The 16,443-nt window shown below is 39.2% G+C and overlaps 1 protein-coding gene across 1 annotated transcript; it reads right to left on the reverse strand.

Moving 5' to 3' along the window:
• Positions 1 to 263: 263 nt before the first annotated feature.
• Positions 264 to 15,332, reverse strand: LOC146161067 (spectrin beta chain, non-erythrocytic 1-like). The gene is made up of 14 exons (XM_083385080.1): positions 15,158 to 15,332; positions 13,066 to 13,217; positions 12,161 to 12,334; positions 11,540 to 11,712; positions 8,969 to 9,084; positions 7,824 to 7,936; positions 7,342 to 7,471; positions 6,278 to 6,453; positions 5,430 to 5,588; positions 3,811 to 3,974; positions 2,786 to 2,924; positions 1,651 to 1,807; positions 648 to 892; positions 264 to 326 (listed from the first exon to the last, which is right to left on the reverse strand). The coding sequence occupies exons 1-14, from the start codon at positions 15,330 to 15,332 to the stop codon at positions 264 to 266; spliced, it is 2,136 nt and encodes a 711-aa protein (XP_083241206.1).
• Between the last annotated feature and the right edge of the window lie 1,111 nt (positions 15,333 to 16,443).

Here is a 16,443-nt window from a genome sequence, read left to right on the forward strand (position 1 = left end):
TGTCGGTGATTTTAATGGTTTACGTTTGGCGGCGAACTAACGTTTTGACTTTGAGTTCGAGCGTTTTAGTTTTTTTTTTAAGCATTAAAGTGCAAAATATACATTGCGAAAAATGAATTTAACGGTAAAATTATATGGATTCGGCGATAATTAATTTAGCCTTGTTTGTTTTAAAGAGGGTTCTCTTGTAACAATTCGCTGACTTAAACTTCAAATTACAATTAGTCACACACAAAAACCAAGTTTTATATATATTCATTATTCTAACAAGCTTGGCCTTCATGAGTTGTATCAAGAACCGATAGACCGAGACCGAAAGATCTCCCCTATTTTCAAAAAATAAAAATAGAAAGTATTTTATAAAAACAAGTACCATTTTTTTTTAAATGGCGGCATGATGCGATTGTTTTTCCTAAAAGCTTAAGTGGCCATCAAAATTATCTTTTCGATCATAAAAAATGGGCATAAAAATTAGCTTTTTGATCATAGAAATCCATTTTAAGTTTCATTCATGTAAGGTTGGGGTTAGCTTGGAGGTTGCCAGATGCCAGCCCCATACATTGTACTGAGAAATTAAGCATTTCGGTCCATTTTACAACACAACCCTGCACCATCCCTAAAGCGCATATAAACACACAAACTCTGACCTTCTGTTTGGTGAGAAGCGACAGCACGCTGGTGAGGTCTCGACCGAAGTCGTCCGACGCCATAAGTTGCTCCTTCTCGCGTGCCCAGGCCAGCTCGTCGGCGGCTGTCGCGAAGAAGAGATGCATGCGACGCGACTCCTCTAGCTTGTCGCGTCGCGCGCGCGCCATGCGACACAAGCTGTCGTAGGCGTTACGTACGCGGTCGACGCGGTCCTGGACGATGGGCGGATCGCAAGCGAGGTAATCTGACAAGAGGTTAAAATGTATTTTTAAAACGAAAATAGATTTGGGACAAAAAAGGATTGGGAAACTGGGTTCGAGGAATATCTAATGATAACAGAATCGACTGGATACAAGGCCGAGGTAGCGCACCGTACTTTAGTATCGGCATCGATCTAATATCTAACACTAAGCTTGGTTAGAAAGTACGTGTAACAAAATTAATTATATCAGAACACAGCAAAAGCAGCGTTATATTTTTCGGGATGACATTTCATTCGGAGAACAATACGTTTTCCACCGAAGGAAATAGTTAATTTTATTAAATCAAACTATTGCCTCGAATTTTAATTGTTGTACGTCCAATGGGTTGTATAACAAAGGTTTTCACAGAATGCCTTTTTTTGAAAAACTACTGTCGGTTTTTAATTTGTTGCAGTTTTCGAAAATGTTACAATAAGGAATGAAGAAAACTTGCCAAAAAAATCACTTTCTGCTCGGGTTTGCTTATTTCGTTCAACGAAATAAACATGATTACAAAGTTATTGATGTTTTCTGATTTTCGTTTTACGAAATAAACATCATTACAAAGTTATTGTTAGAAAGGTCATCAAAACGATTTCCAATTTCCAATCCCGCCTTTCTAGCTAAATTTTAAATTAAACAAGATGTGAACCATACACTAGGCAAAATAACATCGAGCAGATTGAACCCACAGTCAAACACGAAAACAGGTCCGAAACAAAGAACAAATCAACGCAATAGTAGGTCGCACTGCTCTTACCGTCTTCGCTGGGTTCGACAAATTCCTTGCTCTGTTGCTCGATCGCCTGCACTCGGTCGGCGTGAACAGAGATGTCCTGCTCGATGAGCGAGTGCTTCTGCAGAATGTCCTCGACGCCCATCAGATGCTGGCCCACGTCCTCTTTCGCCAGCTGGTTCTGGAAGGGAGAAAAAGGAAGGGACATGTCACTTTAGACAGAATTTTTTTCTCCATTAGAGTGGGTAAGCATAGCCGAGGAAATTCTCGACTTAAGAAACGATAGTTTTACTAAATTTACTTTACTTTGGCAAGAAAGATTAACGAGAAATGACTCAAGTGATAGAATGACGTAACAACGTCATAAGACTCTTTGCAAGACAGCTGGCGATGCCAACAGGCCTAATTTGTTTTTTTTTCTTAATACGTGAATACGTTAAACACCGAAAATGTGATTGACAACTGTATTAACCAAATAAAAAATAAATTACTTTTTAGGAGATACTTTATATGAAGGTCTGAAGCAATTTTACATAGTTAGTTTTTAGGAGTCGCTCAATCGTCATCCAGGTTACAAAAAATGTGAAGGTCGTGCAATACGAATAGTTTTTTTTGCCAGCCATGTGTGATGGACAATCACTGCGGTTGAGCCATGTGATTTGACACAAAAGGACGCACATAATGACCCGAAAAGCACCGCCAAACCGATAATATCGGATCGAAGCCGATACTGGATGCCAATCAGTGCACGTCCGATACTACAATCAGTGCACGTCCGATACTACTACTAGGATGGTATTGGTGCCGACCCGACAAAAATTACAACAGGAATTTTAGGCGATATTTTTGGCCAATCAAGCGATTCTAACTTAAATGTAAAATTTTCTGAAAACAGTATAGGTGGTAATTGTTTTTAACGCTGATGCTAATGCAAAAGCCAAAAAAAAAATAATGTTAGCTGAACATCCTGAAAAAAATAACTAGGAAGATTTGAATGGTATATTTTATTTTGAGCATAGTAATGACACAATTTGGTATCGAAACAGGATACTTTTGGTCCAAAATATCGGGTATCGTTATGTGAATAAAATGTCAAGTATCGGACATCTGTGATGGAAATGTATCAGTACAAGCAGTAGCGGGTTTCACTCAACATTACCTGTACGTCATCCTTCCAGTCCAGTAGCGTTATCATTTCCTGGAACATGAGTTGCAAGCGATGGTTGAGCTCGAGGCGGCTTCGTCGCTTCTTTAGAAGCTCGAGTAGGTAATCCCACAGCTGGAGCACGTTGTCCTTGCTGCAAAGCACACGTAAAACGATGGACGTTAAAAAATCTTAATCAGTATGTGGTTATTTGGTAAGTGGAGTATACGTTATAACGTTTGACATTAAACCTCAAAATATCCGACGTGGTGGCAGAAAACAGACCGGAATACCAGTTTATGACAGTTTACTTACGACCTTTAGACCGTTACACAATGACATAATCAAATTTGACCGAGGTAGGTTTGCATTATAGGGCGTGTTGTTCAATCAGTACAGGGCTCGAAATAACCTAGGTAAAAATGAGCAATATTTATACAGAGCATAATTTTACCAGCGCTGAGGAGGTGTATCGTCATACTGCAGGACAGCTTAATTATATCTAAAGCAAGTAAATTTTTTTCAGGAAATTGGCAAAGTTAACACAAATATTATCTCCAACAGCATTCTGACTCTATAGCAGTGGTTTTTAACCGGGGTGCCGCGGCACCCTAGGGTGCCATTTCTAATGCTCAAGGGTACCTCCGAGAGATATTTGAGAATCTTCAAAATCTGATTTTTGTTCAACTCTTACAACTTTTTGTGAAAGATTTTAGTAGTAGAATAAATCTAATTTTATTTTAGTAGAATAAATCTAATTATAACTTTCTATGTAGTGTAGAGTTGATATGTGTTGTTCCAGTTCCATTTATTGTGACATTCTAGTGAATTACCTACGAATTTTTTTTTAAAGGTGCCGCATATATTTATAATTTCTGACGGTTGAGCTCTGCTCTATAGCAATTTCAAGCCCTGTATATCGGCAATTTATGCCCAAGTGACTTTGAGCTTTGACGGCGCGACAAGAAACCGCGCAGCGTCCTTTCTCCGTCGAACTAAAAATTGGACTTTGGCTCGGCGGGAAAAAGACGACGACTCACCGCTCGTTTATCCGTTCGAGGTCGTGGTAGTTCTCGCGCTGTAGCTCGTTGGCGACTGACACGACCGCCTGGACGCGTTCCTCGCACGCACGAACGTCCGTCTCCACGCCCTCGTGACGTTTCACCGCCGCCTCGACCGCCACCAGGTCAGCGCCGAAGTTGTCCTGGGGTCAAAGGTAACTTAAGTTCAGGACACAGGATGTTTCTATCTCTACCACTAACCTGGGAATTTACTCTTAACTACGTCGTAAGTGATTACGTGCAATATAACTCAGGTTCGAAAAGTGTATATAACTCAGGTTCGAAAAGTGTAAATTTTAAATGGTTGGGGCACAGGAATTTTAAATGGTTATTGCGTGGAACATAAAAAATAAAGGTTTTTCTAACGGTTAATTTGAGCCGTCGCACAATAGTGGATATTGAAAAAGAAAACTGTTTTCGGTAAATTTGCAGGAAGAATCAAGTATATAGAAGTCAAGTTTTAAAACGCTAACGCTTCGGTGATTTAAAGTGCGTATGCGTATCAATGGAAACAAATAATGCTGTCCCTGAATACAAATAGTACACAAAAATATTGCCTAAAAATACAAGAAAGCTGTTCACAATAATTGAAATTCCCTCCATATTGGTCAAAATACTTGAAAATTAGGCAGAATTTTGAGAAGAAAAAGGCTTAATTTTGAACTGCCTGTTCGTTAACGACTAGATGACCTCTGCTGTTACAACGACAAACAAGAGGCGGATCCCGAGGAGCGTCTATGCCCAACTCTGTTTGCCGCCAAACATTAACGTCGCTGCCGGGGTCAGTTTACTTTTGCACAAGCAACAGCAACAGCAGTGGCTTGGGAACACGATGTGAGATCGATAAGGACGACCGAAAACAAGGCCGCCACACATGGTTACGCGGCCGACATACGAAAATCAATAAGGCGTTGGCATAGTGCGAATTTTATTGCGGGCCAAAGTTAGTGATTGCCGCTGACCGCACACAGCTCTACACGTCTACAGTGCAGAGTCACGTGGGCCATGAAAGTAGCTTTCTTCGATTTTAAAATCGAAACAACAATCCGATAAATAATAAACACCGTGACTTCACGCCATAAATAATTCAATCAGAGCGACCTCGGGTTTTTAGACTTTATTTATTTCTTTATATGACTACTGGATGTTATGTTGGTGTTAAAATAAGGCGAATTGTTTTTCTGTCACAGCGTACCCTGTTTTGATTGTTTGTGGAAAGTAAAAGTAAAATATCAATCATAAATTAAAACTAAAAAAATCACGCGCGAAAAGTTATAATTATTGTGACACACAATTTCAAAGACATGATATGTGTTCCAGAGCCATTCTGCAATGATAAGTGTACCAATTACACAACCTCAGTTAAAAAACTGCGTATCTCGCAGTTAGATAAAAAATAATCGAATGCCAACAAATAGTCGTAAAACATGACATTTGTTACAGCAGAATATGACTAAGACATACAGGGCAACAAAATGACGAAAACTTAAAAATATTAAACAAAATTAAAAGATTTGTTTTAGTAAAAACATTACAATTGTTTCAATTTCGGCGAATTCAACTAAACGTGAAGTGCAACCATTCAACCGCTTCCCAACCTGCGACACCAGCTTCAAGTTCTCGCCCAGCCAGGTTTCACGCATGGCCGCCTTCTGATCAAATTTCTTGGCCAGGTGGTCCAGCCGCTCCTGACGTATGAGCTCGTTGCGCAGCGCCAGCTCGCGGCCGTGTTCGGCCTTGTCCAGTAATTCCCACGCCTGAACACCAGATGGAGATTTGTAAAGTACAGTTATTCTGCAATGCCATTTTAATTATTCACTTATAGTTACTTACGTTTGTGTTAAGAATTGAAAAAGCGGATGATTGACTCGAAATTCTCGAAATTTTTAAGGAGTGGGGGTGGTAATATGAATATAATATACACATAACGGCATAACTGAAATATTACACATATAAATAATCGCATTTTGAAATTACAGAGGGAGCATGGAATTAAATAAATTAAATTATTTGTAGGCCTAATTTCCACTATTTTAAACTTTCTGGATGCAAGTATAGCACCAAAAAATAAATGGGGACTAAAATAAAACTTTGGTAAAAACGAGGCAAACACTCATCAAATGATTCAACAGAACTAAAAGCACGTTAATTTTTTAACGTTAACGTCTTTTTCCAGCAAGTCAGTAATTTTTCACCAAACAACACTGTACCCATAAGAATTTTGAACGTTTCGAATAACTCTTCATTCATTTTTAACATCATGTTGAGAGATTCAACATCATGTTGAGACTTACTACAACCTCCAACCATTATGCTCCAAAACACTGTACCAATTACATTTTAGACAATATTGCCACCAAAAAAACAACTAGATTCTTTGTAACTATCACAAGTCGTGTAATTCCACAAGCATAACGCGTCAAACCTGGCGAAGGCCTAAACGCACCTTGTTGATGTCGGACACCAGCTTTCCCTCCTTGGGAGTGTAGGACTTCTGATTGTTGGCGCGCATCTTGCTCTGTAGGGTGAAGAGCAGAACCTCCAGGTTGCCCTTTTCCTCGAACTTTCCCGGCTTTTCGACGGTGCGGTAATTGTTGAAGGCGGCCAGCTGAGCGCTCACGCCTGCCGCAAAGAGAAGAGGTTAAGGCAGGGGTTCTTAAACTGGGGTCCTTGAACCCCTTGGGGGTCCGTGAATTAGTCACTTTCACAGTTTTTGCACCGAAATCAACAGATTTATGACGATTATTTGTATTGTGACGTCAATTTATAAGGTACTTTTTTTAATTTTCTTCATTACTGCGGTCCACGCGAAGCAGAAAAACATTTTAGGGGTCCGCGGTGAAAAAAGTTTAAGAACCTCTGGGTTAAGGTTTGCTTTTGCGAGGCAAAGTATAGGAGCAAATTGGGCCAACAACGGCCCGTGTTACCAGGTCTGGCCTGGTAAGAAATTTAATCGGTACCTTATAGCTTTACATAAACCTTTTTCAAGTTAAAATAATGGTTTTTTTTTATTTGATTTTGGAATCGATTGCGCTTGCAACGCAGCCTTATCCCTTATCTAACCGGTATGTCAGAACAATGCTGTACATATTTCTGTAAAACAAATTACACTTGACATTATGTGTTTTTCTGATCCCCTATTTAGTACTTCGAAACCTTCCCGGAATTTGGTGCCTTACCCTATCGAAAAAAATGCTTGCCACCGCAGATAAGTAGGAATGGCTCTTTTGGCACAAACAAAACAGAATAGTGACGGACACTCGCGATTTCGTGAGTGAGAATGTTACGCGAAGTATTGCCAAATCGTTACTTTAACTTGCAGTGTTTGCAGGAGTACTGGGAATAAATTTAAGGAACCTATTAAATGTGCCAAGAAGGTTAAAAAAGCATATATGTCCTTGCATTGGAGAACACATAAAACTTATTAAAAACTCACAGTGTTGCCTTAAACATATACAAAAAACAACTCGGTCGATTGAACCAGTGGTTTATCAGACTCTTAAGTCGCACCTGCAAGCGAGTTGGCGAATGTCCTGTCGTTTAGGATCTCGATGGTTTGTTCGATCCACTCCAAAAGGTCCGAGGCAAGTGTCTCGTATTTGTCCACCATCTTGTTGCTCTCAAGCGCGTTGTCCAGCACCTGACGGTCAAGATAACGAGATTGGGTCAGTCCCAGGCTGTCATTGATTGTAAGCGAACTTTAACCTGGCCACTTTTGTCGGCCCTGTTGTTTGGAGTTTACTACAACTTTGCATTAAAATTTATCGAAACGAATACTAAGCATGTGGATGGAAAAAGGACCATCTTAAAAAAATAGACTACAGATTGCTTTAAGTGCGCTATAAAAATGTTAAAAAAAATATTTTTGTTAAAAAGTCAATGAAAAACTCAGTGGGTTTTTACTACAAAATTGTAATAAAGAAACTTTTCCCTTACAATAAGACTGTCAGTAAATATAAACTTAATATAAAACAACCTTTATCTTTAATTACCTTTCCTATCCTCTTGCCTTCCACGGCGATGGCTTTCATCTTGGAAAAGTAGTGGTAGTACGTCACAACGTACGTTATAATGGACTTCTCGTCGGGACGCTCAACCACAATGTCTGGAGATTGATAAGAGTGATTAAAATATAACTGCTTTAAAGTTTTAAAATTCTCAGAATTTTGTGCTCTCTATAAACATCGGGCTAGTGACGGTACTCAAAAAGGGCACTTTAAGATATTTAAGCTAAAAATTGCATTTTAACATCACAAATGGGCGCTCTCAATGCCAGACAAACACGCATGGCAGAACTGCATTAGGGCTGCACAAGCATATGATTGTGATCAATGAGTTTTTAATGGCACACCGCAAACACATAGTATAGCAATTTCGACAAACATACTCGCCGTTAAACGGGGCAGATACACACCACAGGTGTGCAATACAATATTAGTGTCGGTAAAATAAACTTTGAGCACAAATTTACTTCTTATAAACAGTTCGTTCTTTGTAACACATTTTTTCAAAATCACGTCTTGTCCATGTTTAACAGGCACATTGAGCTTTACGGAAGAGTTTTGTGGATAAATAATAATTGTTTGAGCGGCTCATATAATTATCTTCTTTACGACTGCAAAATAAAAAACATTTTTTGTGCATCGGACGCCTAATTATCATTAAGCTTATATTGCCTGGTTCTCTGTTAAGGTAGTAAAAAGCTAAATCAATTCGAAAGGTTAAATAAACGTCACTCCGAAATACCAACGTAAAAAATATGAATAAAACAGAAACTTTAATGTGGCAAAGTTTATTGAAACGGCTTCACTTGCGCCGCTTAGTTTCATGCCCCTATTTTGGTTGGATATGACGAAAAATGGCCCTTATAAAACAGCTGCACGTAACCCCGTTGGTCGGCATACGTAACTTTGCACTCCTCGACACGGCGGAAAAATTGGCAAATTCTGACGGGTACGCGGTCAAAAACTTCGGAACCACTGCCTTATGGTACTTCATTTGTTTAATAGAAAAGCATTTCACAAAATGTCACGTAATCGAAAAAGTCTTTTTGGTTAAAAAAAAACAGCAAATAACACGAGCACACGAGTACACGAGCACACGAGCACACGAGCACACGAGCACACGAGTAGGTTACCTTCTGGGTCGAGAAGTTTGGTAAGGCCGAGCTGCTGCTCTGCAACGTTGAAAGCGTTTTGCAAGTTGTGCATCGCGTTGGACTTCTTCAGGGAATCGTAGTCGATAAGGTCTGGCCTGAAAATTGTTAATACACACGTCAACATCGACCTTAACGCTTGGTAAAGCAAAACATGGACGCACAATAAAATGTGACCTGAAAAAAAAAATGTTCGCCATCGTGGATAAGAACGCATAACGTATTGTGATAGCCAAAGCTTTTTTGTGATAAACGATACAACTTGTTAGTACACACCAGTGTTGTAAACCAGTCATTTTGAAATGACTTCAGCCCCAGTCAGTCATTTAAAAAAACACATGTCCACCAAGTCAAATCTTTTGCTAAAATAACAAGTCAAGTCCCAAGTCAAGTCATGTCACTGACATAAAAGTTAACTGTTAAACAATTAAAATTGATAAAACCGTCAATTTAACTAAAAATAACACAAACGCCATATACAGCAATCCCAAGATGTTTGAAATAATGACTTGGGCAAAATACTTCAGTCAAGTCAATGACTCAAGTCATTACAACACTGGTACACATTACAAAAACATTTGTATGTAATCCTTCACAGAACGGCTTTAGTGAAGAAGTACTTGCAATTTAATTTCTATTTTGTTCTATTTGTTTTGCCCAGTCCTACAATACTCACGAAGGATAAACAAGGAAGCATAGCAAAAAAAGTGTTGAAACCATGTTTAAAGAAAAAACAACAAAACACGATTTGCGATTTGGAATGCATCATGATGGTAAAACTAATGGTTGTAACTGCCACTAAAACCGCGTGAACCGTAAATGGACAACGTGTCATGTATGTAAAATACATCGATTAGGCATAGTTCGTTGCGAAAAAGTGGAACACATGGGGACAATAAATAAAATAGTAAAATATATAAGCAAAAATGAAGTTTTCGTGCATGCATACAATTGGGCCTATTGAATTATTTATTTCTTGCCGCGGCGAGTCCAGAATAGTGTAACGTTAAAAAAAAAAGCGCTGCGGAGACACGAGTAGATAAACATTCTACAGCCCGAGGACACTATCGCATGTTTATTGTTGAGCGGGGTAGCTTGGGTTACTGCAACGGTATGTCATTCCATTTTATTACTAAATCATTTTGTTTACGTCTTTAATACAGTATTTGATAAATTACCTTACAGAGCTTACAAATCGAGATGCATAGTGAAAAATGTATTTTAACTATAAACGAATACTTTTGTTCAATAGGCATTTTAACGGTAAACGTTAACCATGGCCGACTTTATCCACTAAGTTACATTCAGCTACATATAAGTTTGTGCTTTATCTCTGTTAATCAGTCAGTGTATATTTTGTCTAAACTGGACGAATATTTGTATTCTTTCTTAACTTGACAAAGTTTTTTTTTTTATACAAACTCTGCAAAATTATCCTTGGAATCAATAAATTAGTCGTTACTTGTTCCATTTAAGCTTTCATTTTGATGAGGATGTTGATTTACCACTTAACTGGGATGACCAGGCTTTTTATTTAAGGTTTGGCTTTGATGAGCGCTAAGAAATGTTAAACCGCAACGCGCGCTTACGAAGACTGACTGCTGATATACTCTGCTGTTTAGTAGTCTATATTTCGAGAGGCAGTTGGATAAATTTGAGACAACAATTTATCATGAAATCTTACCAAAAGGCGAAAAATCACACCTTACCCAAACACAATAAGTCACTACGTGAGGCTTTGGGGCAAGCGCGAAGCCCTACCAGGGAAAAAAACAACATTAGCAAACCGCGCGCTCACGACCGCACGTGCTAGCGTGTTCGCGCCCTGATGACGCAACAACTCAACCGTGGCGTTGAACGTTGCCATAAGCTGTATTGTATATTGTATGCTGTATATCGCACGCGGCTAGACAAGCACACAGCTAGCTGCTAACCAGCATTGTTGGCTGCCTAGTAGATATCCTAATCAATGCTGACTTACTGCCTTATGTCAGCCAGTTACACTAAACTAGAGCAATGCCTTGTGGCGTTATAAATAGCTGACTCTAATTATTTTTGTTATATAAGTTTAATATTAAAACAAATAATATTAAACAGTGGAAGGCGAGCGTATTTTCGGGACCTAGGGTGGGAAAGGAACTCTTTTTACCACAAATTTGGTATGGCATATCTATATGCTTAGTTTCCTTTTCGTGACTTGAATATAATACAACATGCAGAAATACAGTCAGGCTGGTATTTTGGAAAAATTAGAAGTGGGCTAGTGAATCGATTTTGGATAGTCCACTTAACATTCATCAATAATGTCTTTTTGGAAGGATCAGATGAATCCTTTTTAGGTCATAGTACCTTCTAAAAAAAAGTTCCCAGAAAATAAACCCTGACAAAAGTCAAAATCACCACATTACAAAATAAACCCCTTGCAATTCTGATTTCGCTTGCAAACTGTCCGTGCTTTTTTTAACAGGCGTCTACAAATTCAAATTAACAAGAGATTTTACTGTCGCACAACCCTTAGCTTAGCATAACAGCGGCATTGCAACAATCACATACCGGTGTTTGTGAATAATGGCGTTGAAGGCTAGGCCGTCCCGCCAACTGGTAGTGAAGTTATGCACGTTGACATTTGGGTAACCGGCCGTTTTCATCTGGCACCAAAGGAGCAGGGCATCCTTGGCCGACCTCGTTTCGCGGTTATCCTCTGTTTCAACGCTGATGTCTTGGATCTAGATATACGGAGGAAAGGTTTAAGTTGGACAATGGACATGTTACAATCGGGTTTTAGTATATTTTCCACATTTTGGTTAGGATACATGGCTCATGGCTGTTTCAAAAACTTCGCCAAACCTAGTATTAACTTATCATTTGCACGAGTAGGGGAAGACTAAACTATGTATCTCGAAGGAAAAACATTATTCTATTTTGATAATAGAATACAACGAATAGTCTGGAATAGGTCTGCTAGCAATAAAATATGGAATACACTACCTTAGATTAAACTGTGGTATGCCGACTACTGTGCCACTTAAAATTGAAGTTTAATTGAAGCCAAAAATATGTATCTGGACGAGATCTAGTATCTACTGACGTTACAATTATAGCTCGTTTTAACCTAATGTGGAAACTGATATATCCCAAAAGGTAGTTGTATTCATGAAACAAGAGTTTTTAAACCTGGAATCTAAGAATTGTTGTCCAAATGAGGCCCAATATAAGTCTGTGATTGCCGTCGACAATATCATGAGATCCCATGTTTTCTAGATGAACTTTCTTGCTCTTCAGAAAGTCCAATGCCTTTCCTACGTTTTCCAGACAGTGAATCCTCATCTTGCCTCTGGTTGGTTTTGGCTGTAACAAGTTTGGATCTTGGTTGATAGCCACAAGTTAGAAAGTATTGCTAAAAGTAGCTTGATAACGAATTGCAAAGCCAAAAGGTCGACTAGATCGTCGAAAGACGATTCAAGTTCGTATATAAACGTCTTAATCACAAGGTGATGTCGATCTACTAGATTTTTTGGGCTTTGCAATTAATTATCAAGCTACATTACAGATCCGTGCATAGTGTACCCATCGCTAAAAATGAAGCTGTCAAACAAGTATTTTTTTTAAACTAGTCTTCACTCAGCATTAATTTAAATAACATTTACCAAACACAATTTTTTACATAAAAATTTTCACATACAAAACGATGTATAAACTATTTCCAAAAAGTAACATCGTACAGTTAATAATAGCGCCCAGTAAAAGAAACTAGTTTATTTTTAAACCTATTTATATATCAATCTAAACAAATAGAGAAAGAATAATAGTAGACGGAGCAATGAACTGTAACAATACATTAATCAATATCTGGAATCCGCACTCATAATGCAATACAATAACATAATTGAACATTGCTAATCAGATAACAAGCATTGTCATCATGATAAGTAACCCTGTTGTAACTAGAACAGGAATGTCCAATCAGTTCTCAGTCATTACACAAACTTACTGTGTTTTCAAGAGTAAACCATATATATAATACACATGGCACATAACATGGGCTCCAGTACGTGACGTTTGTTGCGCATATAACCTACCAGCCTTTCTCCAGACAGGATTTCAAGCAGTTTTATGAGCATCCTTCCATCTCTGAGGTCCATGTAAAGATCCTGGATGCGGCAAGATACTCTGACCAAGTGTGAGTTGACCCACTTTGTAAATGTCTTCTTCTGCACTCCTTCGCGCTCATCTATAAATACAAGATATAAATTGCTAGAAACTTTTTTCTTTAAGAAACTCAATCCACAAGCCAGCAGATATTTTTCGGATATTTATGTTGTAATCAAAATCAGTCATTTTATAAGTGGCAAAAAGAACATATTTCACCAAAAAGGCATCATCAGTACAGTTTCTTTATTAGAAAAGATCATTATAAGAGACTGAAGAAGCCATATTGCCGAATTATATTTCTCACTACATCTTATAAAATTATATAAAGGATTTGACTGTAATTGACTGAGGAATGGATTTTATAGCGTTAAACAGCATTAATGGATATACCACTACAAGAATCACTTAATAAATCACTCGATTTGTGGTAATTTAATTCAACAGACAGTTAGTAGTTTCAATGAATAGAAACACTGACAAAAATAAAGGAGATTTTAAATTCTGGTTGCACCCAACCGTGGGCGAGACCATGCATGAAGATACTCCAAGGCATGAGGAATATTTTCATAGTTGACAAATACACAATGTTTGGAGGAATGCTAGTCATTTGACATGGTCAAAAGGTAATGGCGGCATTACACCTTAAAAATGTTGGTCTATATAACTATTGAAATGGTAGTAACAATCACACTTGTTTTTAATTATTCATGGGTTAATGTTAAAAGCACGTTGTACCCTGACAACGTGTCTGAAAACTATGAATGACCGGTACGACTTTAAAACATTACACCAACATTTGTACGAAAGTGTGAATGCCGGTGGCAGTGGGAAACACAAAACAAGAACTTCGATTTCCAGCGCCCCACATGTCACAAACTGAACGGAGCCCGTCCAATGCAAAGCCGCTTAGCTAAAGGTCGGCAAAGGTGCGTCATAACAGCTTGAAACGCGTTTGCGCGCCAAAAGCGTCCAAGTCACAAAACATGCGACGTCATCCCTCCAAGCCTAGCTAGAGGGATAGGGGCTGGGGCGTAAGGCAAACAGAGCGTTCATTGGCAGGTAATCGGGCGGCAAAGATAAGAATGGTGAAATATTAACCAGTAGGCCCGGGGCACGTAATAGCAGACATGGTATCCGAAATGGCCCGCGTTGGCTTTTGCTTTTTATGAAGCAGCTTTTTAATTTACCCCTGACGGAGTTTTAACTACCTGTATGAAGTGAATGGAAATCGATTTGGCGAACTGTTTGAATGTCCTTATTAGGTAAGTTTAAAAGTCGTTTTTACAACGACGACGAAATGTCAACATTCAATACCCATTACTTATCCTACACAACACATACGTACAGATTATTAAAACACTCTTTAAATGTCAGTTTTTTAAATCGTTCAAAACTTTCTGTTTACTTTTTTGAGTCGAGACAACTCATTCATGTGAAAATGCAACTGCAAAACACTTAGGACCGACTACGCAAAGCAATAGGAAGCAATACTGTCAACGATATCCCATTGATGCATGAGAGCTATTCTGCTATTAAACCGGTCAGTGAAGGATTCACGAATAGTCTTGTGGCATTAACTGGGGCCAAAGCCAGAGAACAGTGTAACCATTAACAACTGTGACGCAACGTCTGCACTCAGGTGCACTTTGGTGTTTTCTTCTTCACTTACTAAAGTAAGAAACAAGTTATCTTTAATCCCTAGTGGGTTTAGATATGGCAAGTAACTATTGAACATCAAGTAAAAATTAAATTCGCCTTAACAATGTGAGGAATTCATTGTTTAAAATCCTGAAGCCAGGTTTTTTCTATGTAGCCTGTGTTAATTAAGGGAAAACCAAAGAAACTTCGAAATCGTGACACACCAAAATATATGAATAGTCTTACACCTGGATATTATATATACGAAAACTTTATCGTACATATAACTTATTCCCAAATAGGTATGTTACGAAATAAACGCAACAAATCAGGTGGGTGGGGGCAAACTTTGGGATTGAAAATGTTCCGGACTCAACAAACCTTGCAACTGTCGAATGCGACCATCTGCGGCGGTGGCGCGCAGATTTGCGTAACTGTTCTGCGGATCGTCGAAAACAAAACTACCACCACGTGACCTCCTCCCCTTGGCGGACGGTATGACGTCATCTACACCGTCGATTGAAGTCGATCGGCTACTTTTGGTTTGCGTCGTCATAGCTCTTAGCAAGTCTTGCGCTCGTATCCGGTCAAAGCTCTTTTCGCTTTGTGAGAAGTGATATCCGATGTTTTGCTTTTGTTCTTCTTGGTTTGGTGATGTATAAATCCACTAGAGTTGCGGTAAGTGCATCCCGCGTCACACCAGAACGCGTACTAACACACAACACGGGCTTTCCTACGCCTCTTAGGTTGACTGCATCACGAGTACAAGGTTTAGCTTGTGCAAGTCAAATAGCATTTAACTATACAGCTATACAAGCTAAAGACGACTTCCTAAAACCTCTGGGAGAGCTAAATTTGATCGACTGACTAACTAACAAATGCTGAGTCGCGTTTTACAACAACACAACAAAACCAAAGACCGCGCTTTTAACCTCTGGATGACCATACTCCAAGTAGAACAATCTCAGTCCTATTTGTTTGAATATTCCACGGCAAATTTACCTTATTCGCATGTGCCTCTATTCTCCAGCTTTCAACGTTTTTATTTTTACTTGACAAACCATCGTTGTGCTAAAAAGCTCGTTCAAAATGACAACAACAGTCAATTCTAAATTTATGCTTTCTACTTATAAGTATATTCGAATCCCTCCCCAATCTAAAGACAAACATTCCTAAAAACCTCCAACAGTTTTAAGTTGAAATCGTTTGCACACATGACTACTCTTACGGAATTCACTCGTTCGCACCTGATCAACACTGGCACATAGACAACACGTTCGGCCAGTCGTATCGCGCAATTCGACATGCCCATTGTCCTATTGAAATCATCGGCAAAGCGCAGGCCGCAGAGTGGCCTATACAAGCAACTCGTCGCATGAGCGCACAGCCAACAGGTGACCGCGCGGACGAGGGCCGCCCATTCGACTAAACAACTTTCCGACGACCGGCCGAAGTTTACGGTTCGGATCGGCAACGGGCTTCGAGTGACTACAAGTTTCGACAATCGTTCCAAGTAGTTCCAACAGCGCCAAAGTTAAGCCGCGCCGTGTGTAGTTAACGCGCAATTGCGAAGAAGATCTACCCTGCGTCCGGGACACTCGAGCGCTCGCCTGAGCACCCACTCGGTGCAGAAAGCCGCGTTCAACAAACGGGCTGGAACGCTGAAG

This window comes from Ascidiella aspersa, chromosome 3 (genome assembly GCF_963924565.1).
Source record: "Ascidiella aspersa chromosome 3, kaAscAspe10.2, whole genome shotgun sequence".
Classification (NCBI taxonomy): Eukaryota; Metazoa; Chordata; class Ascidiacea; order Phlebobranchia; family Ascidiidae; genus Ascidiella; species Ascidiella aspersa.

What these genes read in the sequence shown, in the direction of transcription:
- LOC146161067 (XM_083385080.1), bottom strand. Translation starts at nt 15,332, where the DNA reads ATGACGACGCAAACCAAAAGTAGCCGATCGACTTCAATCGACGGTGTA. An exon ending in ATTCGCCAACTCGCTTGCAG is followed by an intron (nt 6,454 to 7,341) that starts GTGCGACTTAAG and finishes TCTTTGCGGCAG; the next exon opens with GCGTGAGCGCTCAGCTGGCC. An exon ending in ACTGGAAGGATGACGTACAG is followed by an intron (nt 1,808 to 2,785) that starts GTAATGTTGAGT and finishes TCTCCCTTCCAG; the next exon opens with AACCAGCTGGCGAAAGAGGA.